This window comes from Epinephelus lanceolatus, chromosome 8 (genome assembly GCF_041903045.1).
Source record: "Epinephelus lanceolatus isolate andai-2023 chromosome 8, ASM4190304v1, whole genome shotgun sequence".
In the NCBI taxonomy this organism is placed as follows: Eukaryota; Metazoa; Chordata; class Actinopteri; order Perciformes; family Serranidae; genus Epinephelus; species Epinephelus lanceolatus.
This window is the reverse complement of record NC_135741.1, coordinates 11,685,048-11,705,834: the sequence shown is the minus strand read 5'-3', so window position 1 is coordinate 11,705,834 and position 20,787 is coordinate 11,685,048. Positions and strand designations below refer to the sequence as shown.

Sequence of the window (20,787 nt, the reverse complement as noted above, 5' to 3'; positions counted from 1 at the left end):
ACTTATATCTACGCTTACAGGTGCTGGGGCGTGGGACGATGGTGAGGCGTAGAGTATTTCCCGCTCGACGCAGGATCTGAGCAAGCTCCCGGTGAGGCAGAGTCACCACCGAGCGACCCCCTACTGCCTCTAATCGATCTCCAGGCCGGATCTGACCGCTCTTTGCCGCCGGGCTGCCTCGACGGACCGTCACAAACCGATGAGGGAGAAGTGAAGCAGCTGAGGAGAGGACAGAAAACACCAGTTATTCTAAATGATTTCTTTGAGTTACTTGTTGAACGAAACACGAAACTTCATCCAGCCCTAAAACTTTCCTTTAAACTGAAGGCAGTGACTAATAAATGAGGTCATATGTAGATACACTTAAAAGCAGGAAGATTTATTTCACCTGTGTGTTTGCCAGAATTCCTAAAACAAGCCGTAATTAAGCTTTGGATTGTTTTTGGCAGGGTCTACTAATTACTTCCCACTGAAGCCTTCTTTTACACCTCCCCCACTGTCTCCTTGAAACACTCTCTCTCTCCTCTTTCATCTCCCCATCTATCAACCTATCTCTCCATCGGCTGAACGCCAGCAACTGTTTTTTGCTGTTCAATGATTTGTCTTCCTCCTCAAGAACAAACTGTGATGGAACACAAGCTTTCCAGCAATATTTTTTTGTCCTGAATCTGTCAAGCTGCACGTAGCAACAGACTTTAGATATTTACTCTTTGGTTTATACAGCGTCAGTGATTCTTACACTTAGCACCTCAAAGAGCCACAAACTTGCAGTCTTTCTGCATTAGTATGCCTCGAGCATACAAAACACACATAAAAAAACACACACGCAGCAATATTTAGTTCTTTCTGCTGATCTTTCTCCCCTGTGTGGGAAACTTTGACTGTTGTCTTCTACCCATGGATGGATACCGGACACAGACCCAGGGGCCCAAAGTGTCAGGGGTCGTCCTGGCCTTCACAAACAAAGTGTTACTCAAATTAACACATAGCGATCAGGAGGAGACAAAAAGACAACAAAGAGATGCGAAGAGAAACTGCAAAGAGACACAAAATGACTAAAAAGGGGCAAAAGCAACTACGAAAAGCAACGAAATGACCTCAAAGGAGACACAAAATGACCACATAAAGGGGCAAAACAACCAACAAGAGATGACAAATAATTACAAAAGGGGATAACACCAAAGAAAGACAAAAAAGAGCTCAAAAAGACACAAAATGACTATAGAAAATGGGAAAAACAACAAAAAAAAGATGGACAATAACCACAAAAGGGGCAAAACAAGAGAGAAAAAAGAAATAAAATGACTACAAAGAGACAGAAAATGACAAAAAAGACACAAAATTGTCCAAAAAAACAACGAGCCACAAACAACTACAAAGACACAATATGACTACAAAAAGGGGCAAAAAAACAAAAGAAAGACACAAAACGACCTTAAGGAGACACAAAATGACAAAAAGACACAAATTATCTTGTAAAAACAACAAAATAAAACTACTCCCAAAAGCCACACACAACTACAAAGACACAAAATGACTACAAAAAGGGGCAAAACAACCAAAAAAGAGGTGAAAATGAATTACAAAGGGGCAAAACTACCAAAAAGAGATGCAAAATAACTACAAAATGGGTAAAACAATGGGAATAAAGACCCCCAATGTCTGCAATGAGACATAAAATGACAAGAGACACAAAATTATCTATGAAAAAAAATGTAAAATTATCACAAAGAGCCACAAACAACTACAAAGAGCCACAAACAACTACAAAGACATATAAAATGACTACAAAAGGGGCAAAAGAACCAAAAAGAGATTGTAAATAACCAGAAAATGGGCAAAACAACCCTAGAGAGACACAAAATGACCTTAAAGAGAAACAAAATTACTACAAAAAGGGGCAAAACAACCACCATGACAAAGAGCCTGGTGACCTCAAACAGACTTAAAATTATCTTTTAAAATTCCACAAAACTACCCCAAAGAAACACAAACTACAAAAGGGGCAAAACAACCAAAAAATACACAAAATGACTACAACAAAAAAAGGGTAAAATAACCACAAAATCTGCAGGTGTTTTCAGCCCTATGTAGGAGAGGTGCTGTGGCCTTTTGCATGTTTGTGCCCAGGGGACCACTGTCTCATAATCTGTCCATACTCTTTGCTTGTACATCACTCAAAAACACCACCTATCAGCTGTAACACACAGGGGAGTGTAGCTGGGGTCACAGACGATGTGCTGTAGCACACAGGGGAGTGTAGCTGGGGTCACAGATGATGTGTCTTTTTTGTTCAATCTGACCCCTGAGCTGAAGTGAGTGTACAATGTGAGGAGGGACAATTAGCTGAATGTATCAGGAACTCAATTTGTCTTATCTTCAGTACAAAGAGATCACTCACAATTAAGCTTAGCTCTGGTCAGCGTCTGAGGTTGATGAGAAAAATATCGAGCAGCCTAAAAATAAATTTGCTTCCATTAATCTCCCGCGCCAACTAAAAAGCTTCTTACAGTTTTTATCTGGACCGTCTGTCTCTGTCTGCTTAGACGTCTCTCTTTCGTCCCTCTCTGTGTGTCTCAGTAAACTCCCTGTTACTCTCCCTTTGACCTCTCTGTGAGGGTATGTGTGCTTTGGTGACAGCTGGCCCCTCTTGAGTGTTGCCAGTGGCCTTATGTAACCCATCAGGCAGCATAAACATTTTGAGACACTCATTCAGCTGAGGTACATAGCCGCCCCCTCAGTCTCTATCCCTCCAGGATAAAAATAGCGTGTTTAAATTGCCTTATGTGGCGCCATAAAATAAAAATTACAATCCTTGGCGCCAGGAATGTGAGGTGACGTGCGTCACATTGGAATGACGATCCCGCTAAAAAGGTACAGACTATAATTCAGAGTCCAGCAGAGACACATCTCCAATCTGGGCCTAATCTGGGTGACCCAGGCAGAAACGGCAATCAGGTCAAATCAAAGCCAAGGCAGCTTTGCAAATAGTCTTCTTATCATGCATAATACATCAGTCCAGCATCCAACAAACACATGAATACACATGCAACAGCCATGCTCACACACACACATGTACAAAACCACGCGTGCATGGTGACTCACACGCAGAGGGATTGGGACAGATGTACTGAGCCCCACACACACACACACACACACACACACACACACACACACACAGATGCATCCAAATGGACTGCTTTATATCATAGTGTCTTTTCCTCTGGCTCTCCATGTTCTCCTGTCCAGAGTAATCCTACTGCAGTATGCCCAGCAGCCAGCCTGCCTCTGACGCTCTGCACTGATCACCGCTCAGGAGTGGGAGACCCCCCCCCCCTCCACGCCATCGCAAAATCCCCCTCTGCAGCCCAGATGCATCAAGCCGGTGCAGACGTCCCCACAGCAGCCTGCAGATGCCCAGTACATGCCGGAGAGTGGGGAGAGCACTGTTGAGCTCTCGCAGCATCGTTCATACAAGTAGTGTGTGTGTGTGTGTGTGTGTGTGTGCAAGGTGCTGAACTCAGCAGTGCTAATGCTATCTGTTAAATCCATTCATTTTGCTGCCTGTGTGGCTCACTAATGGCTCTAATACACCACATCACGCTGTGTCCTGTTTTAAGCCTGGCTGGGTTAAACATAGTTTAATTCCCTTTCATGTGTTGTCGCTGCAATCATCATCCATGTATATAAAAACATAACATATACTGCTACAGCTTCAGTTTCATCAACTATCAGACATGTGGACCTAACTTTCATACAAGTCAACATCAGCCTGAGCAAACTTTAGTGTGCAACACAGAATCAGACACACAGCTAAACATGAAACACTGCACCAAAACCAGCACCCTCCCCTTTTTTATAGTAAACCTGAAACAAGAAGTGGAGCGAATAATTACGTTTAGACTCCTTCACAGTTTTCAAAGCAGACTGTAGTCTCTCCAGCATGGCTCTCTGATTAGCATACGCAGAAAACAACAACAAAAAAAAATCCTAAATTCCTTGTCGGGCAGCTTGAAGGTGTTGAGATTCACATGTAACGGTCAACAGGAGAGTAAAACACAGGTTTGCTGTCCCCCCTCTGTTGCTCCTCTGCGAGGGAAAATGTTCAGTGTGGCATTTCTCTTGAGCATTCAGAGAGCAATGGAGAGGTAGGTGGGAGGCGGAGGGAGGGAGGGAGGGATGGAAAGAGGGAGAGATGGAGATGGAGAGAGAGAGAGAGTGAGAGAGAGAGAGAGAGAGTTTTAATCTTTTGAAAAACCAGACTGGACGCTTTTACTGCAGAGTAAAGGGGTGTGAGAGAGAGAGAGAGAGAGAGTGGGCAGGGAGCCTGTGAGGGAGATAAGAGCGATGGAGAGAAAGACTGATGAGAGGAAGAGGAAACGATAGAGGCTAAAGGCAGATATGGAGAGACAGAGGGGACTCGTTTCTGAGACATGACAGGAGTGAAAATGAAGCGGAGAGTGAGGACACGGCGGAGGGAGGGAGGGAACTCTGTGCTGCAGAGATAGGTGCACCTACAACCTTAATCTCACCGTGAAAACATAAATGTGTGTTCGCTTGGCCCATAAAGCAAATTGAACTGCATCAAACTGGAACAGAGGGCAGCCAATACAAGACAGAGGAAGAGGAGAGGCGGGTAATACATCACGGGGATGCTGCGGCTAACTGGCTATGCATAAGCACTACACTAAAAGCTAATCAGGGCAGGATGTGTTCGCTTCCCAGACAGAACATAAACAAGTCCCAGTGTCCTGACAGGTCGGAGCGTATAGAGGAGCACAGAGTGAGATACTGGTGATATGATACTTCAAACAAAAAGGTCACTTTGCTCCATATACACTTAAAAAAGGGCATGACTACATATAAATGCACAGTATATGACTTCCTAACTTCTTAAAGGAATATTGTGACATTCTGAAAAATACACTTGTTCACTTTCTTGATAAGAGTTAGATGAGGGGATCAGTACCACTCTCATGTCTGTCTGTATGATAAGTATGAAGCCTCTATGAGCAGCATGTTAGCTTATCTTAACATAAGAAAACAGAAGAAACAGCTTGCCTGGCTCCATCCTAAGGTAACAAAACCCACCTACCAGAACTAAGGAGAAATCTGGGCCCCATGGCTGAATCAATTGGAAACCACTGATATAGAGCATATCTGTGATTCACAGTCTGAGCCAGGATTGTCTGCACACGGTTCTAAACATCGTGGCGTTTAAAACAATGCTGGCAGCTAGTGTTATCAATCAAGAACAGTGCTAATAACGGCCAGAGTGCTGACTTCCACAATCACACTGTGGGTTGGGATGCTGTTATCAGCGGTAACCACCATATGGGTCAGTGCAGAGCTGGGATTAGCTAGCCCAGGGGTCAGCATTTCAGGTCCCTGTCTTCCCCTCCTTTGTTGCCAGATCGTCTTGGGTCCATGTCATTGGTCTGACAGCCCATTAGTCCGACGTCCCGTTGTTCCGATATGTGATTATACTAGGCTATACTGTGTTTGTGTACCATAGAGGATCAGCAAACGCAACAAAAGTAGGCTACTGGTTGAGATACAAGTGTCATAGAGAGGAGAGAATGAAACACCATAACCTCCTGTTATTAACTCTGGGGTCTGGGTTGTGTGGGGAGCTCTCCGCGGTGCTGAACGGCTCCCGGCAGGTGTATTTCTGCCTTGATGGTGCGCCACAACCGGCTCTGGGTCAGCTGGGAAAGGCTTGAGGCGAAGCAGGCTCACGGCTTATGTGTTTGCCACTTTGTTTTCCATTTTAACCCACACCATGATCTTTTCCTAACCCTAACCAAGTGGTTTTTGTGCCCAAACCTAACCAGACCTTAACCACAGGGCATCATGATGATTTTGGAACAACGGGACTTCGGAACAATGGGTTTAATATGGTCGGAACAATAGGATGTCGGACCAATGGGCTGTCGGAATAATGAGCTGTTGGACCAAGGGGTAGACCCCATCGTCGTTACCTTTGAGCGAGAGTTTCAGCGTTTCTCGGTGTTCCTTGTGAGTGTGGTTTTGACCACTTTTTTGCCTGTTCATTTGGATACCTTTGCCTGTGAAACTGATCAGCTGTGTACCGTCCTGAGCCTGATTAAAGACCTTGAACTTTTATCCGAGTCTGTGAGTCTGCTTTGTGAGTCTCTCCAATTTGTGCTTGACAGATAAGTGGTTACAGAGATGAATGGTACTTTAACTTTGCAGCGTTGGCGGTGAAAGCAAACAAATCTGTCCATTCACTATTAAACTCTCTGTTTTTCTCAGAGACTTGACCTTTTCTGTATTTGTAATCTGTAGCTAACCCAGCGGGGAAGACTCAGGACTAGCTACTGCTATTGAGGGTTTAGCAAAATTTAGAGGAAAAGGTGCCAGGTTGTAGATATTGGACATCTTATTTGATGAGATGTTAAATAAAAATTATTTGGTGTATAGTTGCACATTTTGACAGTTGGAGAATGTAAGAATCACTTTGGGCCTACAACAACAATGAATGAAAATTTCATCCATCCATTTTCATCTGCTAATCTGGGGCCTGGTTCCAGGGCAGCAGGCCAAGCAAAGCACCCCAAACACCCCTCTCCCCAGCAACGCCTTCCAGCTCCTCCTTTGGGAACCCCAAGGCGTTCCAAGGCCAGATGAGATATGTAATCCTCCCAGTGTGCTCTGGGTCTGCCCTGGGGCCTCGTACTAGTGGGACGTGCCTGGAACACCTCTAACAGGAGGCACCCAGGAGGATCCTGATCAGATGCTTGAACCACCTCAACTGACCCCTTTCAATACAAAGATCAGTGGCTCTACTCCGAGCTCCTTACTCTATCTCTAAGGCTGAGCCCAGACACCCCACAGAGGAAACTCATTTCAGTCGCTTGTATCCACAATCTCATTCTTTTGGTCACTACGCAAAGTTCATGACCATAGGTGAGAGTCGGGACGTAGATGGACCAGTAAATCAAAAGCTTCGCCTTCTGGCACAGCTCTCTTTTCATCACGACGGTCCGAAGCAGCGCCTACATCACTGCAGATGCTGCACCCAACCGCCGATCCATCTCACGCTCCATTCTACCCTCATTCGTAAATGAAAATTAAAATGTTAAAAAAATTGTTACTAATATCCGTATAATGATTTGTTAATGCCGTAAGGAACCACTAGAGAGGGGTTAAAGAGCTGCAGCTTTGGAGCTGCAGGTTGCCTCCCTCTGAGCTAGCCGATGGGATTCACATGCACTAACATGGTGGTGAAGAGTTGTTTGCTGCTATGTCATTGCACTGAGTGTTGTATACAGTGACTTTAATCAGTACAAAAACTGAAGTGCTGTGATGACACAGTGTAGTTTTATGTGCCAGGTTATTGTCTTGAGAGCAGTGACTTCCTGGAGTCTTGTCTACACCCGTGAAGGTGCCAAGCACCAAGCTGCAACTTCAGTGACTGTGCAGCACATGACCTCCTGTAAAACTACAATTCCCAAACATCTTGAGAGTAGTGTTTTGGTGTTGAGCTTTTCATGAATATAAACGGAAAATACACACTTGAGTAATTAAGTTTGCTGCTTGCCAAAAGTGAACTCTGTGATAAATTAACCAGTCAGTGACAATGGTGGATGCCAAATCCTAATTTCCTCTACAATGCAAATAAAACCACCCCTGGAAAATAAAACACTTTATAAGGGAAGGGTTGATGAAGCATCATGACTCATCCGGTGGCATGTAGCCATGTTGACCACTGTTTAATCTGTAATTACCTAATGGTGCATCTGTCCACAAGGGCATCCAAATAAACCCTGTTTCCCTGGGCAGGTAACCAAATGGTTTTACTGGGCCAGAAAAGTTCAACTAATGCTGCGTAATGCCCGTCCACTTCTGCTGCACATCAAGATACAGTTTTAAAAACCAAAACACGTACTATATTTAAAGCCTTTAACTTGATTAATAAATTACACAATATGATTTGTCACTATGTAGCTGGCTCTCACCTTTGCCGTTCTCCACATCCTGAGAGGCGATGACGAACCCAAAGCCCTCTCCTGGCTTCCTCTTCAGCTCCACATCAAACCCTCTGAGCGGCCGAGTTCGTAACCCACCCTGCCTCTCCAGACCTGAGTCCAGCATTGCGACGCCGCCCGCCTCATCCTCCAGGCCCGTGTTGATCCAGTCTTTAGGTTCCATGGTCAGTGTCACTGGAATCGACTCCAAGAAACTGGTGCTCTGGATCAGCGAGGAGCGCACTGGGGCTGGCGAGGGAGGGGTGCTGATGGAGGTACGAGGCATAGGCAGTGTCTCTGGGAGCATAGAGGAGTTGTCTGAACCAACAGGTGGAGGAGGGGGGTGGAGGAGAGGCGGAGGGAGTCTTCGTATGGAGCCTGGGGAGACGGTTGAATGATAGATGCCTGATAATGAAAGAGAAAACAACTGTGAGTAAATACTTGTTTGTCAGTTACTGAAATCACTGACTCCACAACGAATCTGAATCATTTACCTCCTCTGTAAACCAACAAGATGACTTCTGCCTGCCTGGTGTGTTCCTGGAGGACTGTTTGTACCTGTAAACATACATAAACATATATTGTGACTAATTTGGAAAATTTGGGGGGTATATTTTACACATTTTAGGCTCGTGTTCATCCCTAAATTTGATTTATTGGCATGTTTTTAACCAGTGGTTGTAAACTCGGGTGAAACGAGGTGAATTCTTTGGAAGAAAATAAGAAAAAATAAATTGTTTTACTCAAAATTCTGATTATTTTTCAGGCTTTTCTCTCTTTTTTGGTGAAATACTGCATAGTTCGATCTCTCCAGGCCACCAAAAATAATTACAAAGGCAAATTATGGTTTGATTGAAGTGATTACAACTCATGCACCCTGTGGCGGAAGAGATAGAAAACAGAAATTGCTTTGTGTTAATCAAAAAAGGTCAGAAATCACTAAGAGCTGTGTTTAATCCACCTTACTTTCTTCCCTTTTTATCCCACATTATTACCTGTGCAATACTAAGACTCTGGACATCTGCTCCGTTGATTTTGACAATAGCATCCCCTGGCTGCAGGGAGTTGCACTGCTTCCTGTCCCAGACTCTCTTCACTATAGTCATCCTGCCTCCTGGACCGCCAGCCATCACGCTGAAGCCAAGTCCTCTGTCTCCATCGGTCTGAGCCAAGGCCACTGGCACCAGCTCCCCTCCGCTGAAACCGCCACTGCCCACACTCATCGCCCCGGGAGAGGACACACTGGTGGGACTGGCAGTGGGGCTGGTGTTGCCATGGAAACCGTTGAAGCCACGGTGGTGGGGGCTGTCAGGGGTGGGAGGAGGTCTGAGGAGTGAGGTCTGCGGTCTGAAGAGGCGGGAGTGTGCGCTGCGGGGGCCGCCGGGGGAGGACGAGGGCCTTCGAGGCGACTGAGGCAGAGGCAGCCGGGAGCCCGACAGCGTGCAGGTGGACAGGTCACTCTCAGATGACTTGGATGTGCCGTAACGATAAGGATGAGGGGGCGTTGAGAGGGAGTTGTTGTTGTGGTTACGGATCATTGATGCTCTGATGAAAAAGAATGGGAACAGTCAAAATCAATAATAAATACAGTACTCTTTTCTTGGAAACATATTTTGGTACTGAAATGTTTAGAGTTAAAACTAACACTTATTTCATTATCAATTAATCGGCCAATTAGTTTCTCAATTAATAAGATCATCTATAGAATGTTAAAAGATATGTTATTGACTAAGCACCACATCCTCACATTTGAGAAGCTGGAATCATCTAAAAGTCGGATATTTTTTTTGCTCAAAAACAGTTAATTAATTATGTAAATAGTTGCTGAATTTTTTTTTTTTTTTTTTTTAAATCCCATAACACTAACTAGGGGGGGGGCTCGGCAAAGTAAAAATAAATAAATGAATAAATAAAAATAAATAAATGAATAAAATAAAATAAAATAAAATAAAATGTATATAAAATATAATTTATAATAATATATAAAAAATTAAAGGTCCCTTGCGGAGGGGCTGCTACCTTCAGTTCAGTCAGGAACACTTTTGTCACAGATTTAACCATTTATTGTAACAAATGTAAATACAGTTATGCTTGGCGCTGATTGCTCCACTCTTAAGATGCTCCCTGGATAAGACGAGCAGCATGCTAAACCAAAACAGGGAGCACAGTGTAGAAAACCCCGCCTGGGTGCACATGAGTGGGCCCAAAGCAAGACATAAAATACCCCGTTAACCTTTAAGACGTGTTAGGACTCTGAACTAGGAAGGCGGAGGAGGCAAAGCTTTGCCAGTAGCAGCAGCGGTGTGTGGCAGCACTGATGTAGCAGGGATCAGTGAGTAGGAGGCCATATTTAAATGGACCACCTTGTTGTGAGAATGGGCTGTGATTGGTGTGTGACTGATTAGATGCAATGATCCAATCATCTGACTGTCAACCGGTTACAGCTGTGGTGTACTTCCGTGTCCTGCATGAACAAACACATAACTTTGTTTGCCAAGGCGAAAATGTATCTATATCTAACTATCTAGAGCCAGCATTTGGTCTGTCTGTACTGGGCTGCTGTAGAAACATGACGGTGCAACATGACAATCTACATAAATGAAGACCCGCTCCCTCTGTAGATGTAAACAGCTCATTCTAAGGTTACAAAAACATAGCGATTCTCATTTTAAGGTGATTATACACTAAAGAAAACATACTTATTATATTATATTCCATTTCAGCCAGTACATTCCCATAATCCTACACACTCTACCTTTAAAATCGTAATTTGCCATATCCATCTTTCTAATAACGTGCCAGCCAAACATCATCATTTAGCTAGCTAGCTTGCAAGCAAGCATCTAGCTGTTCACTATGTATTAATGAAAGTAAGGGAATACAAGTTGTGTTTTTATTTGTCGTAGTATTGTCAATGGCATCTTGGCATCAAAGACATTTTGCAAAAAGGGGGCCCTGTCTATAAGCTACTTCCGTTTGGGGGACCTTAGCATGGAAATGTTTAGGAACCCGTGCACTAACTAATAAACTACCTGTACCTTACATTTCTTACCTGTCCCTGCAGCCTGTGCAAAACAAGATGCATTTTTTTCCCTGATTTTCTGAATAGTACGTAACTGGTAAAACCCTAAGTTAGAGGCTAAATTATGGCTGGGAAATATATTAATATCATAGCGATATCTTGATATGAGACCAGATATTGTCAGATTCTGGTTATTGTAATATGTTAAGTGTTGTCTTTTCTTTGTTTTAAAGGCTGCATTACTGTAAAATGATGTCATTTTCTGAACGTACCAGACAGCTGTTCAGATCTCACTGTGTAAATATTTTGTGAAAGCACCAATAGTCAACTTTACAATATCAAAAATATCATGACTTTTGATTGTCTCCATATCACCCAGCCCTTCTTCAAATGAATGCACCTTATCAGTAAACTCTTTGAAGGAACCTCTTTTGTGTCACTCATGTACTGTAGGTGTTACCTGTGTGAACCAATGGCAGAAACCACTTCACTGTCACTCTGGCTGGCGAGCGTTGGGTCAAACGACTGCAGCCGTGCTAAACTTCTCAGGGAACGTGGAGGACGCACAGGAGGGGAAGAGGCAGCGTTGCTCATACTGGAGCGTCTGTACGAGACCGGCTGTCTGGTGGCAAAAGCCATGGCGTTCCCATTAGCATCCAGAGTCACCCCTGGCTCCATGTAGCTCCCGTCACTGTGGACCCCGTTATAGTTAAGGTGCTGGGTGTGGGGGGTGGGTGTCGGGAGGCGAGGTAGTTGGTGAAGAGGCTGAGGCTGGGTGGTGGTGGGTGGTACGATGGGCTCCCCGCTGTCCAGTAGCCTTGGCGGGGGCTGCTTGGGACAACCGTCAGGGTTGTAGAGCATTGGGTACCCTCTTCTGACCTCTACATCCACACTGTGGCCCACAGGCACCGACTTCAGCATCTCTACCACCTCTTTGTGAGACACTCCCAACACACAAACGTCATTGATGAACACCAGGATGTCCGCTAATAAAGCACAAAGCAAAGCACACAGAGGTGTCATTATAATACACAGCATTTTTAATCAACTGCAGCAAAATTACACACTTTTGCACCTTTGATAATCAGTTTTCATACATCACTGCTTCAACTTTCAACCATTTTCACATGCTTAAATGTGCAGATAAGTGTCTGAAACAGTGTCTGTGTGTTTTGTGTGGGTGTGGACTAATCCAACCAACTAATCCCTCTAAACCTATTAACAGATATGAACTAGATCAGCCCCTGCTGAGACAGCTTGTGCCGTGGCTTCCTAGAGCGGTAATATCTGCCTGTATGGGCATTTGTGTGCGAGTGTGTGTGTGTGTAAAGTGGATGCGCACTGTTGCATATGCGTGTGTCATGATAGCTTGATTATGGTGCGCTGACCCTGAGGATTAAGGCCTGATTGTGATATACACTTGCTGCGGGAGATCTGAAAATTCCAGAGGTATAATCCCAACGAGCAGAGACGGAGAACTGGAGAGACAGGCGGCTGAAACACACCGTTTCTTAAAATATTTTGTGTTTGATTTCAGTAAACCATAGTTACAGCTCTCAGGCTGCCAGTGGTGTGGACTCAGATCACTTGACGTGCACTTGAGTCACAAATATGATGACTTTCTACTCAACTTGTCAAAATCACATAAGACCTGCAACTCAACTTGGACTACAACACCAATGACTCATGACTTGAACATGACTCCATCCCCCAAGACCACAGATTGAAAAGTATGATATTTAAAAAGTGCCCCTAATTAATTCATTTCCTTAATCAACTCTCATTAATGTCTGCAGGAGACCAGAGAGAAAGGTGTTTTTAAAGTCTCTGTGTGTTCAGCTCTCAGTACTTTTGTAGCTTCTAACTGAATCTCTGTGTTTTGGAGTTCAGTTTCTCTCCTGCTTCCTGTTTTTACTTTACATATCTGCTTTATTTTACTGTTTAATGTTCGCAAGTTGTGTGAACATTACCTTATTTTGGTGCTTCACAATAAAAGTTTATACATAACAAAATAATGGGGGACTTTTATTTTGATGAATCTACAGGAAATTAAATGTGTTATTGCTGAAATTAGTGGAACTTTTTTAGTGCCTTTTCTTCAATAAAGAACCCTGGTTCCATCTCTGCAGTCTGCAGTTATGTCTTGTACTATCACTAATGATATATTATTGTTTGTGAGAATGTGTCCCCTCCTCTCCTCAGTTGGCGTCATCTCACACATCTTTTTTGACATATCAGCTAGCTTGATTTGTTTTATTTTCTACCTGTCTTGAGTGCTGAGGGTCCACTTGAAGTCACACTGTAGACCTGGAGGAACTCTCTTGGCCTGCTGCCCCCAACAATATTGAAACCAAACCCTCTGGAGCCCTTGGTCAAATGTGTGTGGACAGGGAAACCCCTTAACTCCACAGGCTGGTCCGTGAACCCTGGTCAACAACGAAAAAATACAGTGACAGAGAGAGGATGAGATATTAGTGATGCTGACCTCCAAGGACAAATCTGAAACGTCGTCAAGGCGGCAAGGATTAAAAAAAATGCCACCATAGTAATATCAGAGGAAGAAAATGGGTCAGTCGTGTTTGTTTACACAACTAAATGGTTCAAAGTGACGGGTTTTAGGAGTGAGTGGAAAAGAGCACTGCAAACCAATCAGCAGATGGCTTTTAACAAGAAATACTTATAAATAAATAGACATGCACACATACAAAGTGTTGCTGGAAATACTACATTAAGAGCAGAATCCATTACCTCCTTGAATTCAGACACATAATCTATGAGACTGATGTGGCTTTGCACTGCAATCTGCTTCTTATTTACTGTTTATTCTGACTTTGCATCACCAAATCCAGGAAAAATTACATATTTTATTTTTACTCCCATGCTTGCTTCTTATTTTAGCTCCATGTTTGTAAAGTGGAGCAGTGATCATCACAAGTTGCATGAATGAAGCATTTATCCACCCCAGCACATTACGACAGTGTCGGTTTGGAGTCCATTTGTACCAGATTTTACAGTAATCCTTTCACATGCAGGTAATTGTGGCCATAATGGAGATTATATCACCTTCTGCTGGTGAGAGAAGTGTACTGCACGTCACTGGGACTCAGCACTGTCACAGATGTCTCCCTTACAGTTTTGCAATCAGCCGTGTCAGACAGACATCAAAAAGTAGATTACGTCCTTTTTTTTTTTTCTTTTTTCATAACAGCGAGTCATGTGACCCAAATTATGAAATTAAGTTGCCAGTCACATGCCATCCACGTGTCAACCCCTGCCAGCCTCAGCAGCAGCGAGTCTGGCTCTCTGCCAGCAGCTCCAAGCTTTAGGCCTTAATCACTTATACGTCTCCGTTCAGCTAAAAAGCTCATTCCATCTCATTTGACTCGAACAGGCTGGCTCTGTCTGTTACTTCCGTTCTTGACAAAATTATGTGGTTTCGTTTAGGCTGTTCAACAGTTCAATGTGTCGCAATTGTTGCAGTAATTACATCCAGAGAGAAACAGGCTCACATTCATTTTTGTAGACGGTCTCCCTGCTTGAGGCTCGAGGACTCTGCCAGTTTGTCCTCTTTGGGGTGCGGCTGTGAGAGACAAAGCAAAAAAAAAAAAGATTCCCTCTTTAGAAACACAATAGTATTGAATATAATACCACAGCATTTGAATTTAATACACTCCTAACAGAGACGGCTGCCATAGATTTGCTTTGCATAGCAGCTTTTTTGCTGTACTCAGAACATGTTAATGAACTATGACCTACAGAAATAGTTTGACATTTTTGGAAGCATGCATATTCACTTTCTTGCTGAATGTTAGATGAGAGCATCTACACCACTCTCAGGTCTGTGTGTTAAATATAAAGTTGGAGCCAGCAGACAATTAGCTTTAGCTTATGTAAACATGAACACTTCCAAACAGCACCTCTAAAGCTCTGTAAAAAACGTGCTATAATTCTTAATCTTTTTTTAATCCACACAAAAACTGAGGGCAAATACAATAACCTAGGGGAGTTATGGTCTTGTGCCAAAGTTTGTTTTCCCTTAGAATAGTGCTTCTTGTACTGCTGACCTCTGTCGCTGAGGTTAGATCATAGGTTAGGTTACGGTTAGGCATCATAGAGTTGACTGGTAGTCATTAGGGTAAGACAGGAATGAACTTTAACGTCCAAGAAAGCAGCTTGTCGAGGTTTGACATTTGAACTCAAGGAGTAAATCATGTCAAGTCTTATTATGATACAATATTATATTTATTCTTTAGACAATGATCTGATATTTGCTGATATCACAAAGTCTGCCATGATATGATTTTAATTTGATGATGATTTGGATTTGATTTTGCTTTGTGTGAGGCCGTTGTTCGAATGTTTAGGGAGGACGTGCACTTGGAAGGAAATGGTGACAAAGACATACCATGGGAAACTTAAACAAAAATGTGTATCTTAAAGATTATGATATGTATCTATATTTCACTTTGCGTCGATAACATTGGATCATTGATAACTGAATTGATACAGCAGTCCTGATCAATGTATTGCTGCACCCCTTGGCTCAGGTTAAGGTAAGGGTAGCCTTGCATAAGGCAAGGCAAGGCAAGGCAATTTTATTTATATAGCACCATTCATACACAAGGCAATTCAATGTGCTTTACAAGAGAAATACATTAAAAACAATAGATCATTAAAAACAAGAGCATAGCCAGACTTATCTCACGAGAGCTGCCAGTGCTGGAGAAAGGGAATGAGGGAAAAAGGGGTCTGGGTTGTTTGTATTTCTTAAAACCAATCACGATCATCTTTGGTGACGCAGACAAAGTTTAGGATGCAGTGACGGTGCCCTTGCAAAACAGCATCAGGAGAAGAACCTGTTTTGGAGCCCTGGTATTCAGATGGCTAAATCACTTCAAAAGAAAATGCCACATAAAATGTTAAAAGGTGTTTTAGCATGTATGCTGCGAGCTAGCAGGTAATCATTGTTTCACACCACACTTGTTTTTGCACTTAACTTTATGTACAGGAAAAACAAACATATTTAACATGTCAAATCTGAGCTTTAAAGGTGCTAGTAGGTTTTACCTTCAGAAAAAGGCAGGGTAGCTGTTTGCCCGTCTCCAGTCTTTATGCTAAGCTAAGCTAACACTCTCCCCCAGCTTCATATTTAGTGAAGAGATATGAAAGTGGTATCGATCTTCTTGTCTAACTCTCAGCAGGAAAGCAAATAAGGTAAATGAGTGTATCCCTAAGAATGTTGAACTATTCCTTTAACAGATTTGTGAGGAGCAGGCAGATACTCACTCTATGTAGTGAGATTCTCCGGGGTCACTGAAGGCCTGCTCCCAGTGATCGGGCATCACACCTCTCAACCTGGCACCACTCCTGCTGCCGATGATCCCGTTCTCTATGATGCGACCATCCCCGCTGCTGGATGCCCGGGGCCGCCCAGGAGAGCGATGGCTCGGAGGGACGCTGCTGACACCTGCAGAGCCTCCTGTAATTACAGTGACAAGACAGAGTGTTAAAACCGCAATCAAACTGTGATATATTATTTAACACATGCAGGAGGTGAAAGAGTTTCTTTTGCAATCTGTAACGACCTGATGCTGCCACTTCCATGTCAAGCAAAAAGAACTGAGGTCAGCATCTCGGCCAGCTTTGTCCTGCCTCTAAGGAGGCAGAGCGTGTGACCATGCATACCACACGACCAGCAGCAGAAAAATAAGCATATTTTTTGCCAAGCTGTCCTTGTAGCTGTCCTTCAGCATGGATCTAGGAGATGTAGGACATAACATGGGGCGTCCTGAGTCCCGCTGTACTCGACAAGTGCTGCCGAACCCATCCGCCCACATGGTATCACTTCAGAAGATGACTCAGCAGAGGTCAGGGTGTTGGATGGCTCTCTCAAACTCCATCCTGCATGCATCTTGCATTCACCCCCCTCAACAATCCAGGCTGCCTGCTGCCCTACCTGCCTGTTTAGAGCACGTCTCTAACTATCTGGATCTCTGCCCGCCTGCGTTTCTCACCTCCCACTCTGCCCTCCTCTCTCTTATCTGCTGTACCGTTCTGGCTCCCTGCCTCCACCTTTCCTAACACTCAGCCTCCCTACCTGCCACCACCACCACCCTGTGTCGCTGCCTCACTTCCTTACCCTAACCATCTAATCTCATACTTGCCTTCTGTTCAGCTTGTGTGCTCTAGTTTCCTGTTGCCATTACTTCTCCAACATTGCTTTCATGATTTTATCTGCATAGATGACACGATAAACAGGAAGGGAAGAACAATTTTGAGGTGCCTTGCTTGAGTTTTTCCATTTTCTGCAATGTCATTTTATAAAATATTATACTTTTTTCCCTCCACACTTATTTGACTGATATTGACCCCATCATAACCTTATTAAATGTCACATATTATCAAAAATTAATTTCAGTGGTTCCCAACCTTTCTGGCTTGTGATCCTCTCTTAAAATGTCACATCTAGTTGAGCCCTTATGTCACATTTCAGATGCAGTTGCACCATAGAAAGCTTTCCTCTCTATACCTCTCAGTTGGTTTCATTTAAAAGAGAGTGAATTCACAATAGCTGCAACCTCCATGCCAAATGTCAGCCTCCTAGGGCAAAAACTGGCTGCCAAAGGGGGGAGACATTTTTGTGGACCGAACAAACGACTGAAAGACTGAGCTACAGAGCTGCTGGTTGCAGCTAATAATAAATGTTCAAGGCTCAAAGAAGTCAAATGAATGATTATTTCACAAAAAGGCAAAGATTAGAGGAAACGTCACAAAACGAACACACATTTTTAAAGCAGAACTTTGTTTTCCAGCCACATTAATCATCACACGACCCCTCAGACCTCCTTTGGAAGGGGGCTTGACTCCTGGGTTGGGGATGACTGGACTAAATTATCAGTCATAGGAGACATTTTTCTGCAAGTACTTTCACTTTGATACTATTAAGTGCATTTTGCTGATAATCAGTGGTGTAGTAGATGGTGTATGTGCAGGTATACAGGGTATACCCACCTCTATCTCAGGCTGTTTAAAGCATTTACCTATCAGCCAAAAAGCCATTGGAGTTTATAGGAGAATATACCCACTTCCACCTCACACTCAAAAAAAGAATCCACGGATTCAACTTAAAAAAAATTAAGGTAGAAATTTGCTTGCATCTTTTTAAATAGTTCCAACTCTGGTGTTATTGAGTCCAATAATAATCCAAATGAGTCTTTTATAATCTAACAAACTCAGTTTAGTATAACCAACATGATTTGCTTTGACTACAAAAAACTTAATTAAGTTGCACCAATTTAATATTTATCCAAAGGTTGTGGTGATATTTAGTGGTCTAATTATTTAATTTAATTTTAATTTATTTAAAGATATTCTAAGTTATTGTTTTCACTCAACCTTACTCCAAAATGTAAATAATGTTTTTGATTTTGACCAACTTATTGAAATAATTGTCCGCTGATCAAAACACTTTAATGTAACAAACACATTTTTTGAGAGTGTATAGTAACCTACCCATCTACCTAGTAGTACACCCACCTCATCCACTACCACTACAACACTATAACCTTTCTTAATAGTTTTTTTAATACACTGTTGTATTGGTACTTTTAATTACTTTAGTTTATTAGCACAAGGAAAGTGATAAAAACAAAAGTATATAACAACACACAAAGCAAAGATTGTGCAGAAGAGGTTAAAAAAAAATGGTAAAAATTTGCATTAGTGACTTGGTTGATTTGAATATTATCAACAAAAAAAATGGCATCTTAGTTTGGATAACTTTTACTTTTGTTTTGTTTCTATAAAATCTAATTCTTTGACTTTAAATACATGAATACTTCTTCCACCACTGGTGATTAATAAGCCTTTTAAGATTCCTAACACACAAAAAAAGTCTGGCACAATGAGTCATCCAAACTAAAATCACATCTAAAACAGAAAATGTTCTTCCTTTATTAAAGGACAAAAATCTATGCCGACTGCGTGTTAGCTATTCCCATGTTAGTTAAGCTTAATGATTAAATTAAAACACTTTCTGCTTCCTCATCACATGACTTTCACTCACCTCCTTGTGTGCACACTTGCCTATCTGCTTACCTCCGTGTCTGCTCGACCTAAGGCAGCCTGACCTTTCTTTGGAGGTGATCCAGCAATCGATGAGGCCACAGCCCCACTGAGAGTTTAGAGCATACTAATCGTGCAAATGATTGATTAATTTGGGTATCAGAGACTGGAGCTATAGATAGGGGGACAATGCAGCATTCAGCTGCAGCTACCGTGCAGGGCGTAAGTTGAGAGATATGGTTTATATATCTAAAAAAAATATATATTAGTATAAAAAAAGGACCCCAATAAATTATGTAACTCCACTTTACATGTATGACCTTGCCCACACACGCTGTCACATAGACCAGGTTTAGTGGTACTCGCCTGACAGGCCTGAGTCGTCCTCGCTGTTCTCGCCGTCCTCTGCAGCCTTCTCCAGGTTGCTGAGCGATTTGCTGCGTGTGCGGAAGTTTCTGAGCAGGTTGCGGTGTTCCTGGTATGTGATGGGGGGGCTCTCTGCACTGATGTGCACGGGCCGAGGTGTGCCGTAGTAATTCCCTGAGACAGAGAAGGACAGGAGAAAGGCGTCTTGAGAAATGGGGTTGCAGTAAACACACTAAACTGTAAAATTGTGTGTTGTAAACAAAATGTATTGACATTAATCTAAAGGTGGTCAATAACAGCACACAGTCTGCTTTAACATGTTACTGAGTTCCAGCTGATATGAAATAAAAGATTTCAAATTCAGATATCCAGTAGCAGGTTGGGATCATGTCATTATGCACACCAACAGCACATACGTACAACATGCCTGTGTATGTGCATGATGTATCCCAAGAGATCATCTACTGTATATATTCTACATTGCCAGTTCTAGCCATCTGCTCCAGCTGCTAAAGAAGAAATGAAATTACCTCCACCCCTCCATTTGGCTCATGGAGAACCAAATGGGTGGAGGGGAAACATTAGATTACTGAACTCCGCAACAAGGTCACCAGCCGTCACCATTTGCTGCGGTTTCTGCAGGCTACAACACTACTGATGCTCCCGATTGCTCTGCTGTAGTGATGTGTCTGTCAATGTCACATGGAAGGCAAGTGAGGATGACATTTATTGCTCCCATTAAACTCTTATAAATTATGGATGCTAATGTATGGAGGCTTTTTAATCAGAGGCAGCACTCTGACCCTTACAGGGGTGGAGGAGGAGGAGTCTGCGGGGGAAGATACGAGCTGAGTAACACCTGATGGCATTAATATGCATAAAGAGATGGTAACAGACTGCCCTATTATGAACTGTGTAAACCTCATTCATTACAACTAAAACTGCCAATAAATGTTCTTTATTTTTAACAGCTGGCCTGGCTATGTCCAAATGGAACAAAATACACCTACCAGCACCTCTACAGCTCACTAATTAACAACTTTTATCTTCTTTGTCATCAACGTGAGGTTGCCAGGCAACCAGCCACAAAGACTCAAAGTGACTCAAAGAAGTCACTGCACCTGGCCATGAAATTCTCTACCTGCACAACGTCAGATGTATTTACAAACTGCATGTCTGTTTACTCTACAGTAATGTTACTTTCACCTCCAACCTTGGTAAGTAACGACAGTGTTTTTTCATAAATTAGTTACTTAACCTTTTACAGTTAGCTTTGTACACAGTGTTAATAGTAATCACCTCTCATTTAATATCTACGAACATTTTAATAGCAAGGTTAGCCAG

General features: G+C 42.8%; 1 protein-coding gene across 1 annotated transcript in view; it reads right to left on the bottom strand.

Moving 5' to 3' along the window:
- Positions 1-20,787, bottom strand: part of magixb (MAGI family member, X-linked b) — a 60,943-nt gene that overhangs the window by 10,021 nt on the left and 30,135 nt on the right. Inside the window, exons 5-13 of the mRNA XM_078169835.1 lie at positions 19,444-19,617; positions 16,300-16,492; positions 14,523-14,593; positions 13,278-13,439; positions 11,474-11,999; positions 8,987-9,536; positions 8,486-8,549; positions 7,983-8,396; positions 19-219 (exon numbers count right to left, since the gene is read on the bottom strand). Coding sequence (XP_078025961.1) covers positions 19-219; positions 7,983-8,396; positions 8,486-8,549; positions 8,987-9,536; positions 11,474-11,999; positions 13,278-13,439; positions 14,523-14,593; positions 16,300-16,492; positions 19,444-19,617 — 2,355 coding nt within the window. The remainder of the gene's footprint in view (positions 1-18; positions 220-7,982; positions 8,397-8,485; positions 8,550-8,986; positions 9,537-11,473; positions 12,000-13,277; positions 13,440-14,522; positions 14,594-16,299; positions 16,493-19,443; positions 19,618-20,787) is intronic.